The sequence below is a fragment of the Carcharhinus amblyrhynchos genome, chromosome 26, assembly GCF_965287045.1.
Source record: "Carcharhinus amblyrhynchos chromosome 26, sCarAmb.v2.hapA, whole genome shotgun sequence".
In the NCBI taxonomy this organism is placed as follows: Eukaryota; Metazoa; Chordata; class Chondrichthyes; order Carcharhiniformes; family Carcharhinidae; genus Carcharhinus; species Carcharhinus amblyrhynchos.
In genome coordinates this window covers 24,747,311-24,760,710 of record NC_137349.1, presented here as the reverse complement: position 1 = coordinate 24,760,710, position 13,400 = coordinate 24,747,311, and the positions used below count along the sequence as shown (strand labels likewise).

Genomic DNA, 13,400 nt, shown 5'->3' with positions numbered 1-13,400 from the left:
TTGCAGATGAGCTCTGCTATAGGGAATTCTAATGAGAACCTTGATGGGAGAAGGATGCACACAGAGCTGGATGCATTGTCTGGTCAGCCAGAGAGCCTCCTGTAACTGTCAAGATGCATTGCAGAAAACCAGTTCCAACCTGGCTGAGTGTATATGCAAAGCAGCTTCTGTTCCACCTATCAATCAGCATTTGGAACAAAGAAAAGTACAGCACAGGAACAGGCCCTCCAAGCCTGTGGCAATCATGATGCTCTAATTAAACTTAGAGAATATTCTTCTGCCCTTACTTGGGCAGTACCCCTCTATTCCCTCGATGTACTCATCCAGATGCCTTTTAAATGTTGCTGATGTGCCTGCTTCCACCATAAGGCAGCATGGTGGCACAGTGGTTAGCATTGCTGTGTCACAGTACCAGGGACCTGAGTTCAATTCCTGTCTTGGATCACTGACTGTGTGGAGTTTGCACGTTCTCCCCATGTTTGCATGGGTTTCCTCCGGGTATTCCAGTCTCTTCCCACAGTCCAAAGATGTGTGGGTTAGGTTGGTTGGCCATGCTAAATTGCCCCTTACTCTCAGGAGGACTAGCAGGGTAAACGGGGTTGCGGGGATAGGATCTAGGTGAGATTGTGGTCAGTGCTGATTTAATGGGCCAAATGGCCTCCTTCTGCACTGTAAAGAATCTATGATTCTCATATACCTCCTCTGGCAGTGCATTCTACTCCACCATTCTCTGCATGAAAAAAGTCCCCCACAACTCTCCTTAAAATTTCCCCCTCTCACCTTGAACCTGTGCCCCCTTGTAATTGACACTTTGACCCTGGGAAAAAGCCTCTGACTATCCACCCTCTCTATGCTTTTCATTATTTTGTAGACCTCTATCAGGTCTCCTGTCAGCCTCGGTCTTTCCAGTGAAAACAATCTGAGTTTATTCAACCTCTCCTCATAGTCAACACCCTGGAAACCAGGCAACATCCTGGTGAACCTTCTTTGCACTCTCCCCAAAGCTTCCATGTCCTTCTGCTAGTGTGGTGACCAGAACTGTATGCAATACTCCAAATATGGCCTAACCAATGTTTTATTAGCTGCAACATGATTTCCCAACTCTTGTACTCAATGCCCTAGTTGATGAAGGCAAGCATGTCATATGCCTTCTTAATGACCTTGGCCACCTGTGTTGCCACTTTTTGGGAACTGTTTTCTTGCACGCCCAGATCCCTCTGTATGTTAATGCTCATAAGGGTTCTGCCATTTACAGTATAATTCATATCTATATTTGATCCTCCAAAATGCATCACCTCGCATTTGTCCGAATTAAACTCCATCTGCCATTTCTGTGCCCAAATCTCCAATCTATCAATATCCTGTTGTATCCTCTGACAATCCCCAGCACTCTCAGCAGCTTCACCAAACTTTGTTTCATCTGCAAACTTACTAATCAGATCCTTCACATTTTTCTCCATATCACTTATACATACTACAATCAACAGAAGTCCCAGTACTGATGTCTGTGGAACCACTAGCTACAGATCTCCATCTGAAAAGCACCCTTCCACCTCTACTCTCTGACTTCTATAACCAAGCCAGTTCCGTATCCATCTAACCCACTCACCCCAAATCCCACGTGATGTTAGTTTTTGTACCAGTCTGCCATATGGATCCTTGTCAAATGCCTTACTAATGCCCATATAAACTACATCCACAGCCCTTCCCTCAATTATCTTTGTCACCTTTTCAAAAAACTCAATCAAGTTGGTGAGATATGACCTTCCTTGTACAAAACCATGCTGGCAGTCACTAACTAGTCCACTTTCTTCCAAATGTGCATACATCCTGTCCCTCACCACCTTCTCTAAAAGCTTCCCCCACCGCTGATGTCAGGCTCACTGGCCTAGACCCAGAATCATTGCAATTACAGCTCCACATCTGTTGCAGCCGCATTACCTGAAACTCCACATGTTGCATCAAGGTGCCGATGTTGGTTTGGAAGAGAAGATCGCTTATAAACTACATGGGGGCTTCCTTCACTGTAATTGAATTCAGCCATTTTAACGGTGGTGAGGGGCTCTATGAAGTATTCTTCTTCATCCTCAGCTATGACACCATGCTGGAAGTAAAACCATTACAAACAGATACTCATTCTAACAAACACAGAAGCAAACAAAAGCATTGCATTATGCCTGAGCTGACTCGAATGATTGTGATCTAACATCAATCAATGTTTCATTCCGTCCCAGCACTCAAAACCAGACAGGAAAACATTAGTGAAATTGTGGAGATGAGAACTGAGCGATGAGACAGAGTGGCTAGATTTTGAAAAACAAATCCCTCTTAAGTATTGTTCCGAGTTCCAACACACATGAACCTGCAACGTACACTTAACGCAAAGCAATTTATAAGATCAATCGACCCTGTTAGTATTCAGTCCAGCGCAGACATTACTTGTAAACACAAGTTGCGAGAAAACAGAATGGCTTCAACATGTTAAAAGATGCACAGTTATCAAGAATCCACTTGTAAAACACTGAACCAATTTCAGGGTTACCAAAATAGAAGCAGCAATAGGATACACAGTAAAGATGATTGTTTAAACTGTCTTAAAAATGTGTTTGTTGCAAAGGTGTGCCATATTGGATCTTCCCACCCCTCCCATTGACTGGCCAGGAAATATCTATTTTTCTCCTGCAGTAGTTATGGAGAAGTGTACATTTCTGTAGATAGGAAAACAACCAAGTTATCAACTCGCTAAATGATTTAATAAGCAGAGACAGTAGCACAACCAGGTAATTTAAAACCATTTCATAATATGGGTATCCAAACAAACAAAAAGTAGACAGTTCTCATTTCATTGTTTGCTTTGGTCGGAGGATTATTGAATGGAAGATCAGGGGAGAGAGGTTTAGAGTTTATTTAATAGTGTCACAAGTAGGCTTACATTAACACTATAATGAAGTTATTGTGAAAATCCCCAGAGTCGCCACACTCCGGTGCCTGTTCAGGTACACTGAGGGAGAATCTAGCATGGTCAATGCACCCTAACCAGCAAGTCTTTTGGACTGTGGGAGTAAACCGGAGCAACTGGTGCATATCCATGCAGACATGGTGGTGGTGGTGGGGTGGTGGGGGGAAAGAGGGGTGACGTGCGCACTCTGTGTAGAAATCCAGGTCTCTGGTGCTGTGAAACAGCAGTGCTAATCACTGTGCCACTCCCAATGTGAAAAATAACTCATCTTATTGCTATTTTTGCCGCTTACATTATGTATAAAAATCAATGCAGCTCTGATATCTGTATTCAATCAGCACTTACTACAATCTGGAACAGAACCAAGTTCAGTCTTGTTTCTGCAGATTGGTATCTATTCTAAATTACATGTCCAGGATACTTTTTAATTGGCGCTATTCTGTCATTATCATAATAAATGCGACTCCTCAAAAGCAAATTATAACTCAGCAATCAAGGGCTACAGAACATAATTTACATTACAGATAAAGGGCTCTTTAGATAGAAGGTACAGATTGGAATTGTGGTAACTGAGCTTGAAGACATGCTTAATGGTATTTGACACATTTTTGGCCCAGGTTTGTTGTCTGCAAGATATATTTAAATAAAATATGGACCATTTAAATATACATAAATCTGTGTTTTCAAATTGTCATCATTTTGTTAAGTGACTGTACAATATTGGCTTAAGTTTTGCTCTTATAATGTTGATGAAACTGTCAGCAATCGCTGTCATTACAAGTGTAAAACTGACAACACAACACATTTGCATGGTTAAGCCTACAAATCCAGATGTATCTATCACTGATATCCTTCTCCTCCACATAGTGTCTTGTTGAAGCCCTTGCAGACTGCAATATTTGGAAATGACTGAATGGAATGGAAAAAAGATGTGCAGGTTAGATGGATTGGCCATGGTAAAATGTCCCAGATCAGGAGGATTAGCAGAATAAATATGTGGGGTTACGGGAAATTGGACCAGGGCAAGATTCTCTGTTGAAGGGTCGATGCAGACTTGATGGGCCGAATGGCCTCCTTCTACAGTGTAGGAATTCTATGACTCCCCTTTTATGCTCTAGGAGTGGCTATAAAACTCTTGTTAATTACATGTAACCAGGCTGTTAATGGCATATTAAGTCATAATGCTGCTTAACCTCTCTGCCCTTGAAAAGCTAATTTTATATCTTTGTAATGTCAGATGTCTACATTATGATAAAAATTCCATTACTTTAATGGATTTAATTTTGAAGTTTTGAGATTTCAACTTCGAATGTGCATTTTACTTTCTGATCTGCTGTTTGAGAATTCTTCAATGGGATTAGTCTTTACTCTTCTTGATGACATCTCTTTTGCTGGGTGCCTGGAGATTGTCCTCATTTGGCATGAGATTCACATTGTCAGGGAATCTTTAAGATCAGCAGTGAGTACCATTATTTCCCTGTCTGATATTATTGGTTATTTCTCAAACAGAATACTTAACCTGCACACCATCTTTAAAATGATGCAATACTGAGGATAACATCTCCATGGCTAAAATCTCACACTGTTAGTTTCTCCTGCTCCTGTCTACAGCAGCAGCACAATGAGTAGATGGAAAATCTAGCTGAACTGAATGTTCCAGCTTGGTGTTTACTAACCTAAAGGTAACATCCAGCAGTTCTGAGTTGACCAATAAAGTGCAACAGATGATATTTGAGGAATTGATGCTGGGACCCCCTGCAAGGTTTTGCTTAACTTTCTTGCTTCAACATTTGTAGTAGTGACTTTAACACGTCCCCACTTCCCATTCTATCAGTGAAAGAATGCTATTCTATTTCTCCTGAGCTTCCTTTGCATGACTGCTGACTAACAAATATGTGGTGTCAGGTAAAATGAAGCACTTTGGTTGAAGGACTTTAACTATTAGATTCATTCGAAACAAAAAAAAGTGGAGGCCTGAATTTTCTTAGAATCTTACTTAAAATTAAAAGAAAGGAATAGCATGAATAATTTGTCACAAGAGATCACGTTATCATGTTGTAAGGATAGGATGATGATATTTTTAAATAACCAGGGAAATCCATGTTTCACCTCTATAAATGGGCGGCATGGTGGCATAGTGCCAAGGACCCAGGTTCTATTCCCAACTTGGGCACTATCTGTATGGAGTTTGCACATTCTCCCCATGTTGGTGTGGGTTTCCTCTGGGTGCTCCAGTTTCCTTCTGCAGTCCGAAAGATGTACTGGTTAGGTGCATTGGCCATACTAAGTTCTCCCTCAGTGTACCCGAACAGATGCTGGAGTGTGGAGGCTAGGGAATTTTCACAGTAACTTCACTGCAGTGTTAATGTAGGTCTACTTGTAACACTAATAAATAAAATAAACTATACATGCACACACCAACCATATATCTCATAGCACAAGTTAAACGTTCAGGAAGTTAGCAGTAAGAGAAATCAGTTGGACCTTTTTATCCAATGAATGCTAAGACCTATGGATTAAACTAACAAGGATGATTATTAGTACTAAGATAAAATACAGCAGATGCTGGAATCTGAAACAAAAACCAGAAAACACTGGAAAATCTCAGTAGGTCTGACAGCATCTGTGGGGAGAGAATAGAGCCGTTTCATTTCAATTCTAAATGACCCTTCGTCACCAGACTTGAAATATTGCCTCTATTCTCTTTCCACAGATGCTGTCAAACCTGCTGAGATGTTCCTATATTGTCTGCTTGTGTGATGATTATTACTAATTAGCTTTAGAAAACATAAATAGGTTCAAGGGGGAAATAAACTACATTTCATTTGACACAAAATAGTAAATACAGAAGATAAAGTTCAGCAAGACTGTTTGAGTAATGATGCACAAATACCTAATGTTGTCAACAGACATTCCTTTTTCTTTTCAAGCGAAATGTCAAACCTATTTAAAGGTTAGTGCCCTTACTGGTTACTGCCTAATGGGTTAAAAGGAGGACAAAATAGATTTTGGACCACTTCTGCATAGTCTCAAGAGAGAGAGACAAAAGTTAACAGCTGTTGAGGAAACCACCATCGTTGTAACAGATGCTGCTTCTGCTGAAGCGCGAACCTCGAAACCAGTGTAGCAATTGTTGGAGCTAAACTTCTGAAGCCAGTCTTGCCTAGTTGAGTCTGCAAAACGTTATTTAAAGGGGCAGGGTACACACTTAAACCGCTGTAACATGAAATAACATCACATACAGTGCTAGTATACAGGAAGGAGGGTTCTTTTATAAGCTGCACCCGATTTTGAAACAATTGGCGAAAACTAGGGTGGATTCGCTTTTGTGACAATGAGGACAAGGACCCTTTGCTTAATCGTGGTCACATTATTAGAATTGTGGCCTGAGGTTTGCTCTCTTGATTAACAATTTGGAAATGAAAACTGTCTTCCACCTTTGTTTTGGCCAAAGTATTCACTTAATATTTACTCAGAGAGTAGTAAGGGCGTGGAATGCCCTGACTGCAACAGTGGTGGATTCACTAACACTAAGGGTAATTAAATGGTCATTGAATATACATACGGATGAAATTGGAATAGTGTAGATTAGATGGACTTTAGATTGGGTTTCACAGGTCGGCGCAACATTGAGGGCGGAAGGGCCTTTACTGCGCTGTGATGTTCTATGGCTGCACGATAACTAATTGAGGTAGGCTAGAAAACACGGGTTTATTTCTCCTGAAGTTAAACTGCATTTGTTAACTAATGCACTCAGTTTATGCTCGTGAAAAAAAAAATGCATGACTGGGTCATTAACAGAGAAATCAATAACTTACCAATCCATTACAGTTACTTAAAGCAACTTTTGTGACTCCCTGGAGATCACTTAAATGTCCCAAATAATGACATTCATCCATATAATCGTGCCTCCATTCCAAGCCATCTCTTTTCCAATATTCTACAGTAAAATAATCTGATACCAGATTAATGTGTAAAGTCAAGTTTAAAAGGAAGTGCAATCCATGTGAAGATACTTTGTAATAAACTTGCTGCTCAACTGGCTCATGTTGAAACGCAGGTAAGCTTCTCTTTGATCGCAGTTCATGGCTACTTTTTACATTATAGCTTAGGAAGTCTCCATTGTGGTCAACTCGGACTGGAATTGCTATTTCATAGTGTTCAAGAGTTGACAGGAATTCTTCTGCGTTAAAAAAAAAGTTTTTTTTGTTATTCAGTTACAGATGTTGCCACTTAGATCTATCCCTTCAGAACAGACATCTTTTAGACATAGACACAGAATTCCTACAATGCGGAGACAGGCCATCTGGCCCATCGAGTCTGCATTAGCTCATATTACTATCCCTGTAGCCCCCATTATTTCCCTTAACCTCTGCTTCTTTGGACACTAAGGGGCAATTTAGTTTGGCCAATCCACCTGACCCGCGTCTTTGGACTGTGGGAAGAAACTGAAAGAAACCCACGCAGACACAGAGAGAGTGTGCAAACTCCACACAGGTAATGACCCAAGGCCGGAATTGAACCCAAGTCCCTGGCGCTGTGAGGCAGTAGTACTGACCATTGTGCCACCACTAACGAGAAAAATGTAATTTCTTTTCTTTTAAAAATCCTGCCAAATTATATACTTTTATCCTTCTACAATACTCATCAAACTGTAACAGCTTGGTCATTTGGACCATGTTGAAGCCTCTTCAGTGTGACTTCATGATTGATTGGCAGAGAGTAAGCTTTTGTAGGCCTAAATGTGTCCCATTAATGATAACTTTCTCCACGGAGAGCCTTTTCATTAAGGAGCCCCGTCTTAAAAATCACCAAAATGTACTCGCTAAAAAAGAGAAGAAAATCTTGGACTGGAATTCTCCGGTCTCGCAACCCCCACTACAGTTGCCAGTGAGAATGGAGAATTTGGCACTTTGCCAAATTCTCCATTCACTGCAGTGGGATCGGAAAATCCCAGCCATGGGTGAGTTTGAAGAATTCTGGCCTTGATCTTCAGTCAGTGCTGTGGCATCTACAATGGTAGGTCAGTTTGCTACCAAATGAGTTACGCCAAAGATTATGCACTGATAGATCATCATGGTTAGATTCTTAACCAAATAAGGTATAATTTTTCCCAATCACTGCCAGAGAATGTCAGCATGAGCAGAAGTGGGGAAAAAAAGGTCTGTCAAAAAAATACGAATTTCAATTTGCCAAAATTCAGATGTATTTGTTCAGATCAGGATATCATGAGAACATAAGCTCTAGAAGCAGGAGTCGGCCAGCTGGCTCCTCAAGCCTGTTCGCCCTTCAATAAGATCATGGCTGATCTTTGAGGACTCAGCTCCACTTACCTGCCCACTCACCATAACCCTGGATTCTTTTACTGTTCAAAAAGGTCATGTGAGAATTCACCTACAGTTTTGAACTGACATTGTTTCGAGAAATTCACTTACATGACAGTTGACATACCAGGCTAATGTTCAAAAAATAAATCATGATGACCCCAGCTCCAGCTCTTCAGTTTAACAAAAGCTGGATATACAGGTTTATTTCCATCATTATAAGGATACAATGGGTGATCGCATTTCCATGACGACCACGATTTAAGGAGTATCAACTGGCATTCTTTATAAATGAAAGTTGAAAGAAAGAAATGCCCCAAATTGGAACAGCATTTTTCAGAAATTTATTCGTGAAACCTTCTTTTGAGGAAAGGACAAGTGATGTGATATGTTTTAATAAGAGACTCCACTTTACAAAAGGATCTTGTTACTTGAACAATTGAAACAGACTGTAACACATTGCAGCGTGGTAGCAGAGTGGTTAGCGCCAGGGACCTGGGTTCCATTCCTGGCTTGGGTCACTTTCTGTGCGGAGTCTGCACGAACTCCCTGTGTCTGCGTATGTTTTCTCTGGGTGCTCTGGTTTCCTCCCACAGTCCGAAAGATTGCTGGTTAGGTGCATTGGCCATGCTAAATTCTCCCTCAGTGTACCCGAACAGGCACCAGAGTGTGGTGACTAGGGGATCACAGTGTGAATGCAAGCCTACTTGTGACTAATTAATAAATAAACTTTTAATTCAAAAATGTGCAACTGAAGATATTAACATGACATTTAACTCTGTCAAAGGTATTCTCAGTAATAAAAATGAACAAATTTCCAGAGGGAATTTATCGATTCGAAACAATATTTTAGGATCAGTGGAATGCCAATGGCTTTTCTTAAGATATCGGAGTTTCCATTGTAACAAAGAACATGACACCATACAATCCATGCTGTATGTCATCAAAAACACCTAGTGGACCTTTATTTTGCAAATTATCAAATGCCTATTTTATTCAAAAGGTTCAAAAATATGGCAAACATTTTCCTGGGACTCCTTCACAGAGAGGGCCTGAAGAAGAGGTTTTGCCAGGATTCGGCAACCTCTCTGTCCACGATTTTAAAGCTATTCATTCAAATGAAGCGGTGACGTTGTGGTATTGTCCCTAGACTAGAATCCAGTGACTCGGGTTAGAATCCCACCGCGGCAGATGAAGAAATCTGAATTCAGTAAAAATCTGGAATTATAAGTCTACTGATGACCATTTTTGATTGTCGTAAAAACACGTCCGGTTCACTAATATGCTTTAGAGAAGGAAATCTGCTGTCATTACCTGGCCTGGCCTGCATGTGATTCCAGGCCCACAGCAATGTGATTGACTTTCAATACCATCGGAAATGGAGGACAGTTAGGGATGGGAAATAAAAGCTGGGTCCAGCCAGCGACACCCACAACCCATAGAATGAATATAAAAAAAATGAAGCATTTCAAGATGGGTAACTGTATTTTTGCCCGAAGAATGGTGACACAAGTTTAGAGCATTTTAAAGCCACTCGTGGTTACATGACTCTGGTGGCAAAGAACTCTGCAGTGAGCAAAGGGTTCCAGTCTCCAAATACAGTGTGGGAGGAGACAGTAACCCGACCCCATTGTATCAATCCGTTTCCCCTATTCAGGAGTTACTAGCCATGTGAATGAAGGCCTTGTCAACGTAAAATAGGTTTTCTTCTTACAAAACTAATCCAAGGCATCATCTGCTGCATATAGATTCCCTGACTGGAGTGTCTGGAATCTGGGGTCTCAGTCTCAGAATAGGGGTTTGGCCATTTGGGATTGAGACAAGGGAACATTTCTGCACTCAAATGAGTTAGTGCATGGGCCAAAAGTGTGCAATTGGGACTAGCTTAGGGGTTTAAAAACAAAGGGCAGCATGGACAAGTTTGCCCGATTCTATGCTGTAAATCTCTATGATTCTATGCTCATTGAGATAGAAATAGAGAAACTTTCGGATACCGAGGGATTTGAGGATACTGTGGCAGGGCCTAACTGAGGTAGAACATCAACCATGTTCAGATTGACTGGCGTAGCAGGCTTACAGGATCAACTGGCCTACTCCAACTCATCCTTCTTCGTGTCCTTATGTAAATGGGTTGCCTCATCTGGTCTTAAGCAGGGAAGAAAGTGATAGAACAGGTGATAGCTAAAGCCGCAATCCAGAGCAGAACACTGCTGGAAATCTGAAATAATGAACTAATGCTGGAAATATTCTGCACATCAGCAAGTATCTGAGGGGAGAACGATACAATTCATGCTTCAAGTTGATGATCATTCATTAGAGATCCTAACAGAAGATCACCGACCTGAAAAGTTAGCTCTGGTTTCTTTCTCTGCAGAGAGCTGCCCGACTTGCTGCAGTGAAAAGTCAGGCTGGAAAATACTTTCAAATAAATTAACTAGGGCACTGTGAATTTATGTAACTAGCTGTTAGATTCATAAAAGGCTGGCAACCAAAAATATACTTTAACAAAGCACACAAGACATTTATATTTGAATTAAGTTTCTCCCTTATGTCTTAAACTTTCAACGAACACAGACTGGTTAACAAATTAATCAAAAATAAGCTGAGGCGTCCTTTTGAGTGGCCTTGGTTTGTGCTCCACGATAATCATGGGCTTCTCAATTATGTTATCTGTTGCCGACGTGTCCATGATCCTTGGCTCTAGTCAGACAGAATTAATCAGCCAGTGACAAGTCTTAATGTGTTCTTCAACGCTGAAGACACAATTTAAATCTTCTACACTTCTGTCCTTGTCATAAAAGCAAAGCTTGATTAAGTCCCGGGTCTCAGAACTGGAGTCAAGCAACTTGAAGCCTTCCAGACTTCCAAATAACTCCACTGTGCCAAGCACAGAGCTATATCAACTTAGCAAAATGCTGGAAATCGGAAATAAAAATGCTGAAAAAGCACTGAGCAGGTCTGGCAGCATCTGTGGAGCGAGGAACAGGGTTCATATTTCACGTTGGTGGAGTTTGTCAGAACTTTCAGATCGTTGTGTTTCCTGATAACCTACACATTCGTAACAATCAACACTGCTCGTGATGTCTATGAGCTCGGAGATAAACTAGATCCTTGTTAGTTAAGGACATACTTGCTGATAGAGAAAGCAGTTTTGAGGACACATTTCAGAAGCTTCTTCACCACCAGGAATATGATGATCCACTTTTGAATAATTACAATTAGCTATTATGCCAATTTTATTCCTTTATTGTTTTCTTAGCTTTTATTCTTTACTATGTTCAGTCTATAATACCCTTGCTATTGAGAGTCGAAGTTCCTTCCTTAGTACTTAACTCTAAAACGTTTTAATTTTTTGCGTGCCCTTCTAACATTATTCACAAAGAATCAAAGATTCCCTACAGTACAGTACAGAAAAAGGCCATTCGGCCCATCAAGTCTGCACTGATTCTCTGACAGAGCATCTTATTCAGGCTCACTCACTGCCCTATCTCTATTATCTCATGCACTTATCTTGCTAAGCTCGCAAACCTAGACATCTTGGAACACTAAAGGGCAATTTAGCATGGCCAACCCACCTAACCTACACATCTTTGGATATATTCTCATGCTATGATGGAACCTTTGATTAATAATTAATAGACTCTCTGAATTATATAATCCCTACAGTGCAGAAGGAGGCCATTCAGCCCATCTGCGCCAACCACAATCCCACCCAGACTCTATCCCCATATCCCCATGCACTTACCCGAGGTAGTCCTCCCTGACACCAAGGGGCAATTTACTATGGCCAATCCACCTAACCAGTACATCTTTGGACTGTGGATGGAAACTGGAGCACCTGGAGAAAACCCACACAGACATAGGGAGAATGTGCAGACTCCGCACAGACAGTGACTCAAGCTAGGAATCAAACTTGGGTCCCTGGGTGAGGCAGCAGTGCTAACCACCGTGCCACCCTTTGTATCACTAAATTCTTGCTGAATATTTTCTGAATGCTCAGTTCCCAGTCCAGTCCTAACCAAATTCGAATTCCATACTAATATCAGTTGGGCGTCATGGCGGCACAGTGGTCAGCGCTGCTGCCTCACAGCTCCAGTGACCCAAGTTCGATTCCCGGCTTCGGTACTGTTTGTGTGGAGTTTGCACATTGTCCTTGTGTCTGCGTGGGTTTCCTCTGGGTGCTCCAGTTTTCTTCCTACAGTCCAAAGATGTGCGGTTAGGTTGAGCGGCCATGTTAAATTGCCCCTTAATGGCCTGGGATGCGTACGCTAGAGAAATTAGCAGGGTAAATATGTGAGGTGACAGTTTAGGGCCTGGGTGGGATTGTTGTCAGTGCAGATTCCATGGGCTGAATTGCCTACTTCTACACTGTAGGGATTCTATGATTCTCCTTTTAGCAATATTTGCATCAAATCTTATTTGGATACCTTATCAATTTAACTCAAATCTCCTGTCTATATGGCAATCTCAATAATTTTCATTCTTCCTCCTTCAGACCTCTTTTTCTCTCATCTTTCTTACGCACCTTATCCATTGTATTTTCCTGAAGTGGCACTGGAGTTAAAAAAGACAAGATTATGTTCAATTTAGCCCCTGCACAGGTGCTGACATAAAGAACAAAGAACAAAGAACATCCCAGCACGGGAAACAGGCCCTTCGGCCCAACGAGCCCGCACCGCCGCATCATCCCACACCTACCCCGCCCTGTGTGTATGTGAGTGGAACCCCTAATGTAGCCAGATTCAGGGGAGAATAGTGTCAATTTGGTACACCAATCAGCCTAAGAGCACACCTTTGGGGTGTGGGAGGAAACCGGAGCGCCCGGAGGAAACCCACGCAACCACAGGGAGAATGCGCTGTTTATTTGATTGTACTAGAATAAAGTAAACCAGTGACTTATGAATGGTCTAGCGGCAGAGAAAATGTATTGAATATTTTTGGCCTCAAAATAAAGAGATCAAGTACCTTGTTAAAAAAAAATCCAGCTAAGTCTTGCAAACAAATAGTGAGAAGGTAAGCCAAATACAGCTGTTTCACCAGAAGGCATTTGATAAGGTGCTGCATAACAGGCTTTTAAAAAATGTTAGAGATCAAGGAATAAAAGGGACAGTTGAAGC

General features: G+C 41.4%; 1 protein-coding gene across 1 annotated transcript in view; it reads right to left on the bottom strand.

Moving 5' to 3' along the window:
* Positions 1-13,400, bottom strand: part of LOC145358553 (A disintegrin and metalloproteinase with thrombospondin motifs 6-like) — a 146,502-nt gene that overhangs the window by 119,789 nt on the left and 13,313 nt on the right. Inside the window, exons 2-3 of the mRNA XM_080212703.1 lie at positions 6,778-7,142; positions 1,942-2,104 (exon numbers count right to left, since the gene is read on the bottom strand). Of these exons, the coding sequence (XP_080068829.1) occupies positions 1,942-2,104; positions 6,778-7,142 (528 nt within the window). The remainder of the gene's footprint in view (positions 1-1,941; positions 2,105-6,777; positions 7,143-13,400) is intronic.